This window comes from Ammodytes marinus, assembly GCF_949987685.1.
Source record: "Ammodytes marinus genome assembly, chromosome: 2".
NCBI classification, from domain to species: domain Eukaryota; kingdom Metazoa; phylum Chordata; class Actinopteri; order Uranoscopiformes; family Ammodytidae; genus Ammodytes; species Ammodytes marinus.
Window position 1 is genome coordinate 10,406,261 of NC_137231.1, and position 7,701 is coordinate 10,413,961.

Sequence of the window (7,701 nt, forward strand, 5' to 3'; positions counted from 1 at the left end):
AGATATTTAAGCTGTTAGGCTCAGCTGCACATTCACACAGAGTTTATGTCTAACCGAATACTAAAAAGCATGCATTGAAAGAGCTTCCAGGTTCATTCTAGCTCCTTGAGATCTTGCACATCAGGTAAGTGTAAGTATTCGGCCTTGGGTCCCTTGAAAGGCACTATATAAATACATTTTATTCTTATTTTTATTATATTATAAGAGAATTCCCTCTCCATGGGTAACATACTCTTGAGTGGGGCGGGTGGTTTTAAAACTGTCGCATTGTAGATATTTCAGCGACTACTGCTGTAGCTTTCATTTCTTTGGTTACCGTTGACTCTTGGTGCTTGTTCCACGATCGGGGGAGTAACTTAAGTGTTCTTTCCCTCAGGTGTCTGTGGACTCTAGGTCCTCCATCCACTCTGGAGTGATGCTGGTGCGTCCCTCTCGCCTCTCCTCCAGTGGATCCCCCATGCTGTCAGGGGTTTCTGAGTATGAACTGCCCCAGGATCCACGCTGGGAGTTTCCCCGCGAAAGGTACGTCCTGTAAAAAAAAAAAAAAAACTTTGAGACGGGACCGCTACAGCCTAAAGAGCCTAGAAAAGAAACATTTTACTGGTTTGAAATGGTCAGTCTGCTGGGACAGGAAAATGAGGTTTAACATTTTGTCTTGGTCTTCCTCAGAAAGCTGATGTTGAGGTTCCCCTATGCATGGCACTTAAACTGTAATATAACCTTGTGTGTGTGTGTGTGTGTGTGTGTGTGTGTGTGTGTGTGTGTGTGTGTGTGTGTGTACACACACAGCTCAGCAGTCTGTCTTGAATTTAACTTAATCTCAAAAGCAAACCCTCTAGAATGTATTTCAACTTGAGATTTAAAATGAAACTTTATCCCATATAAAAGAGATTAAATTGTAAACTCTACCGACTGTTAAAGCCTCTGTGTCATGTGTCTTGTCCCCCTGACAGAATTGTTCTGGGTAAGCCGCTGGGAGAAGGCTGCTTTGGTCAGGTGGTGATGGGTGAGGCTATGGGCCTCGACAAAGAGAAGCCAAACCGTGAGAGCAAAGTGGCAGTGAAAATGTTGAAATGTAAGTTGTTCTGTTCCTTTTTTGAAGTTGTCTAATAATTATGAAAAATTATTATTTATTTATTCATACAGTATAACTAACACCTTTCAAAACACTGTTACAAAGTGTTAACAAAGCAAAAAATGATAGAAATTGATAACCAAAGATAAAAATACATTCAATCAAAATAAAACAAAAACACAATAAAACAGTTAGTGCTGGAACTGAGTTGTTTTACATGACCAGGCAAGATACAGCCAGGATAAAATCACGAGGAATTTGTCAAAACGTGACTATATAGGGCCTGTTAAAAGTACAGTATTTGGGCCAAACATGTGTGGGTATACAGTCGACAAAGGGATATAACGGCTGCATAAGTCATAGTTTTTCTTCAGAGCATAGTAATGGATTTTACAAAAGCCTCAAGTCCAGGCTTGAGGGACCGGAGGACTACTTACACCAAAGCTGTGATGAACAGATACTAAGAGACATCTGCCATTGGATCCCAGCCACTGTGTGAATGTGAGAGCAGAGCAAAACATTTATGAGAACCCCTTGACATCCCATATAAAACAGTGTTCATTAAACTGCACAGAGGAGGATGTAGGGAAAGTAGTATTTATTGTCTAGTACTCTAAGTGCCGTTCCCCAGGGAGCCAGCCAGACTCTGTGAAAGCTGACATGTTTGTGTATACAGTATACTTTGCAAGGTGATTATTGGGGGCCCGTTTTTGGGCCTCTTCACCAACACAACATAGACTAATTACCCTAATATGCCCCCTCTCTCTCCCTCTCACCCTAATATGCCCTCTCTCTCCCTCTCACCCTAATATGCCCCCTCTCTCTCCCTCTCACCCTAATATGCCCTCTCTCTCTCCCTCTCAGCTGACGCCACAGAGAAAGACCTGTCTGACCTGATTTCAGAGATGGAGATGATGAAGATCATCGGGAAGCACAAGAACATCATTAATCTGCTGGGGGCCTGTACACAGGATGGTAAGACCAGACAGACAGACAGCGGTCTGCTGCTGACCTGCCCTGACGCACACGCACACACACACACACACACACACACACACACACACACACACACACACACACACACACACACACACACACACTGTTGTCCCTCAGACAGCCGTCTCTCCTTACTTGGAGAGATGTGTAGAACAGCATGATTAAACAATTCTGACACCAGCTTCCGAGCTCTCAGCTTGAATCGACTGCGTCTCTCTCCAGTCATCCCTGACCAAGAACTAAAGGAAGCTTACCTCTAACGAACCTGCAGTGCACAACGCTCCATTGCTTCCACACTGCAACACTAAGCCCTTTGTTCACTCCACTTTATTTACCAATCCTCTAGATGGTGAACTGGATCTTGAGTTGCTAATTTGCACTTATCTTTTGATGCAACGTTTTTATAATGTCTGCCAATAAGTATGGGTTATGTTCATTTACCTGCCTATAACTTTAGCATATTTAAACTAATCAGCCTTATAAGTACTTACTCACAAAAAGAAGAATTCCATTTGACATGTACCCTAGGCTTCTTAGTGATACTTGTATGCTGATTTATTCTTGTATTTCTTCCACTTGTGTGTAGGTCCTCTGTATGTGGTAGTAGAGTATGCATCCAAGGGCAACTTGCGGGAGTACTTGCGAGCTCGGCGCCCGCCGGGCATGGAGTACTGCTACAACCCAGACCAGGTTCCCATAGAGAACATGTCCATCAAAGACCTGGTGTCCTGTGCTTACCAGGTGGCCCGGGGCATGGAGTACTTGGCCTCCAAAAAGGTAAACGGAGTGCAAACAGGCATTCACATTCTTCAATGGTCTATTTACAGACTCAAAATCCTCTCCTTGGATCGTAAAACATCTTGGACATATTGGACACATATTGGACATCGGACAGTATTTGAGAGACTGCTTCCCAGGACTTTGTTTGAGTTTGGGTTGTTTATGTCTGTTTTTATTTGTGCAGTGCATCCACAGAGATCTTGCCGCTCGAAATGTTTTGGTAACGGAGGACAACGTGATGAAAATAGCAGACTTTGGCTTGGCCAGAGCTATCCACCACATTGATTACTATAAGAAGACCACCAATGTGAGTATCCTCATCATCTGTTTATTGTTATTCACAAATGAGAGAACATGTTTTGCAGAGTAGAGATAGTCGCGCTGAGCCATGTTGTAAACAGCTGCGAGCAGTCGAGTGTTTTTCCACTGCACTGCAAAGCCAGGTAAATTTGTTTACCTTTTTAATGCTAGTCAGAAACCAAAGTAATGTCAACTGCAGCCCTTTTCAGGTCACTGTGGCAATATTGCAATTGAGCCACTGGAGAAATTGCAGAATATGTATGCAAGACCTGTTTTATTGAGGAAAAGCTAAGTTGGTGATAAATGTAGCATTTGATATAAACTCTTGACAAAAAAGCTCCATGGAAAAAAACCCTAATACTGTAAACAGCACTAACCTGCATACCTTCTCCACAGGGTCGTTTACCAGTCAAGTGGATGGCTCCCGAGGCTCTGTTTGACCGGATATACACACACCAAAGTGATGTGTGAGTATTACGCGTCATTACTTTTACAATTCAGCCTTTGATGGAACGTGAGGAAAACATCTAAACGCCCCTGTCTGTTTGTGGTTGCAGCTGGTCGTTCGGGGTGCTGCTGTGGGAGATCTTCACCCTGGGGGGCTCTCCCTATCCCGGGGTCCCAGTGGAAGAGCTCTTCAAGCTGCTGAAGGAAGGCCACCGTATGGACAAGCCCACAACGTGCACGCAGGAGCTGTAAGGAAACACTACGCACCTACAATTAAACATGCGTTCCCCACTTTTAGTTACCGCTTAGCTCTTCATCTCCTCTTTTAAAAGCATCTCCTTAGTTGGTCAAGTCAAACTATTGGGAGGGAATATGTAATGGGTTGACATGGACAGCATTTGTAATTTAGATTTTTTTTCTATCAGGAAATAATTACTGTTTGCAGTACGTTTTTTCATTTAGTCAAATTTGTATTTTTTTACTAAGCAATGACTCTGTCTTTCTTACACACACATATTGCTAAAACTGTAATATGTAATGCTAATGTAAGTGTTGAAAGGTTTGATTATAGATATGATATAGACAAAAGTATTGCAGGTGGAACCAATAATCACTAAGTAATTCAAAAAACACTGTCATTTTGACATGGCTCCGTTGTTAGTTATTGTAACCACACTGGCGCAGTTAGGAGGATGTGAGGTTGAAGTAGAGCTGAGAGCGGGTCCAATCCTATGTCCCACTTTGATGCACATTAACTGAATAAGTATGTGCCTGTGGTTTTTTTGGCTTTAAGCTTTCCAAGTCACAAACACATTTACTCTGAACCAGATGCTGCCTACATAAATAACATAACTTTCAAGGGAGCATGTGTGTTGTGAACCTCCCTTTAATATTTCACATGTCTCTGCAATGAAAAGTAATACAAGTTACCAACATCCAATTCACTTTGTAATGGTGTGTAACCTTAAAGTATATGGCACTTAAGTCAATGGTTTTCGAACATAACAGACAATCTGCTTTTTTAAATCAAGATGAAGCTCAGTCACTGCTGTGTCTCGTACTTGGTCCAAACAGTCGGCATTAATGTTTACACGGCCCAACTTTTGTATATCGAAAACATTCCAGGCGCTTAGCAACGTCATAATAATCCCTGCCATTGTTTGTGTGACAGCCACAAAAAAAATGAAATGTTCCAAGGTTGTCTGAGCTCCAAATGCCACGTTATTGTTACAAGCGTCACTGGTTCAGGTTTCTGACCACTTCTGGCAAGAATTCAACATCTTTTAACTTATGTTTCGAGATTGATTTTGACTGCTCAATTTTGAATTGTCTTGATCTGTGCAGGTATATGATGATGAGGGACTGCTGGAATGCCGTGCCCTCTCACAGACCCACATTCAAACAGCTGGTGGAGGACCTAGATCGCTGTCTGGCCATGACATCCAACCAGGTCAGTCCAAGTCTCCTCACTCCATGAAGAAGCAGAAAATAGAGAGGCACCCATCCACTGTTTTTCAGAACGATCCGATTCCTATATCTGGCTTCTGGATATCGGCCGATATCGATACTGTCCGATATCATCATTTTTACACATTTCTTTGTTGGTGGTGATGTTATGTGTAAGGTTAGGAAGGCTTAAGCAACACAGCAATTCTAAAGAGCAACACATGTACAAAAATGCATAAAGCTTTATCTGAACTGCTTTGAACTGTTCGAGTACAGAAGCACATCAGAACTAAACTTTTGAATTGCTTAATTCTTTTTTATGTGTGCTATATCACATAGCTCTGGTCTTAAAATGACAATTTTTTCATAGTTAAAATAATTTAGATTTATAAAAAATATATATTTTTTTAAATCAGAGTTGTCGAATATCCGATAAGTAGATTGCTGGCATATTGGATCGGATCGGTCCCATCCCTTGCAGATGTCTCTATGTTTGGAGGTGAACGTGTTGATTTTAATCCTCCATTTTGTTTCCTACAGGAGTACCTGGAGCTGTCTGTGCCTCTGGACCAATACTCCCCCAGCTACCCGGACACCCGCAGCTCCACCTGCTCCTCGGGGGAGGACTCTGTCTTCTCACACGACGCCGGAGCCGAGGAGCCCTGCCTGCCAAAGTTCCCTCCCCACCCCAACGGGGCAGCCATTAAGAAACGCTGATACCTCATCTCCATTCAGACAAACATTGACATTTCCTCTGCTCCCTGCCTCATGGGGTTGGACTCTTCCCCACAATTTCCCAGAGATGAAGCTAAAAAAAAAAAACACACACACAGAAAAAACAAACAAACACTGGTGCTCTGTGAGAAAAGGCACGCGGAGGACACCTCGTAGAACGTGTTGGATCACATGGACTGAAGCGCGCAGCCGTTTCCCGGTTCTCGGCGGTGACGGTGTTTATGGGGCACTTTGTATTAACGGGAGTGGCAGTTTGTCACGCTGTTGGAAGAAAAGAAGAAAAAAAAAAAAAAAAAAGCAGACTGCCACTCTGCTCTCCACTTTGGGCATTCCATGGGTCAGGAGAATCTAAAGGACTGACGGCGATTATGTCCGGCTTTTGTATGTTCTGTCGTTCCCCCCCCCCCCCCCCCCTCCATGGTCGTTTCATCCGTAGTGAAGGACCATATTCTGCATCACAGACCAAATCCTCAAGAACATGCAGCACCGTGGCCCACTGCATTATCAACTTTCCTTTTTTTGTAAATACAGTTAGAAAATTATAAATATGAATATATATTTACAGTGTACTCTTATTTTTATTACCATCATTGATTTATTTTCTTTTGTACAAGGATGCTTTTGTTTAAATCCCATTTTTTTAAATATAGTCTGTAGGGGCAGTTGTTACATGACAATATCTTATTTTTTTTTCATTGCTGAGGATTAAATGGCCAGTTTTTTTTGTTTTTTTTTCTCGCTGTATCACAACTTTGATTCCCCTAAATTTACTTCATAATCATCGATGGAAAATATATATATATATTGGGTTTTCTATTTTTTAACTGTAATTGCTTTTCATGACACACAATCTGCAATACAGTGTAACTCAGTGTTTGGGGTTTCCCTCCATCAGAAGAAATGGATTCATGAAAATATTTGTTGCGCGACTGTATGTATGTGTCTGTATGCCGAGTGTGTGTGTGTGTGGGTGTGTGTGTGTGTGTGTGTGGGTGGAAGATTGTAACTTGTCTCATTCAGAATGTTTCATGTACTTCCAGGAAGGTCACAACTGTAAATATACCTGTTTGTACGCCATGCTTTTTAACATCCGGAGTAATTTGCTTCAGTCAACATCATGCACTTCCACTGTGCATGGCTTCCATTCGATGAACTTATCTCCTACTGTAAATGCTTTGACGGGAGTTCGATTCGCTGCCGTATAACTTCTGATGAAGGGGTTGAGGAAACACGTATGTCATCGTAAAAAGGATTACATTAAATAAAATGCTATTGAAAAACAAACCCCCAAAGCTTTCAGAGTTTGAACTCCTCTCCATAAACCGCTCTATAAATATCTATATTTTCATGTTTGCAATGTAAATCATGTTTACAGAGATGGAACGATGGCTACTTCAATCTCCCACCCATTTAACACAGGTTGCTGGGGGCTGATTAGATATGATAATGTGCTGCTGACATCAGAAGAAATGTTGGCGAGCGGCGGGAGAGCCACAGCCGGCAGTAAACATGTAATTTATGGCCGTGGGAATGGCTTGGCAAGTGCTGGTGTTACACTTCCATCCGTCAGCCACACCAACCTTGATGTCCTCTCTGACTCTGGCTTCCTGCCATTGGCTGATGCATCACCTGGATAGCGGTCTCCACGCAACAGGCTCAAATCAGCCGCACGCTGCGACCGGCTCTCTGCGACCTCTTTTTAAAAGCCAGCTCTTAACAGCCCGGGTCAATGCTGTTAGCCTTTTGTGCATATACCGTGTAACAACAGCGTTTTATTTGTTAATCGAGAACATATCCTTTTCTGCTTTTATCCCTAACACACATTTGTAAAGGAACAACATACTGTATGCTGAAAAACACACGTTATGGCCTTCAAGGATACAAGGTCACGTCTGGCTTGAAGCCACTTGCAGGTCCACACA

General features: G+C 42.5%; 1 protein-coding gene across 4 annotated transcripts in view; it reads left to right on the forward strand.

Moving 5' to 3' along the window:
• Window positions 1-7,055, forward strand: part of fgfr1a (fibroblast growth factor receptor 1a) — a 30,000-nt gene extending 22,945 nt beyond the window's left edge. For all 4 annotated transcript variants that reach the window (XM_080051234.1, XM_080051236.1, XM_080051235.1 and 1 more), the window contains exons 10-18: window positions 377-522; window positions 954-1,075; window positions 1,940-2,050; window positions 2,658-2,848; window positions 3,036-3,158; window positions 3,548-3,618; window positions 3,709-3,846; window positions 4,943-5,048; window positions 5,585-7,055. In XM_080051234.1, coding sequence (XP_079907360.1) covers window positions 377-522; window positions 954-1,075; window positions 1,940-2,050; window positions 2,658-2,848; window positions 3,036-3,158; window positions 3,548-3,618; window positions 3,709-3,846; window positions 4,943-5,048; window positions 5,585-5,761 — 1,185 coding nt within the window. In that variant the 3' untranslated portion in view covers window positions 5,762-7,055. The remainder of the gene's footprint in view (window positions 1-376; window positions 523-953; window positions 1,076-1,939; window positions 2,051-2,657; window positions 2,849-3,035; window positions 3,159-3,547; window positions 3,619-3,708; window positions 3,847-4,942; window positions 5,049-5,584) is intronic.
• Window positions 7,056-7,701: the final 646 nt, after the last annotated feature.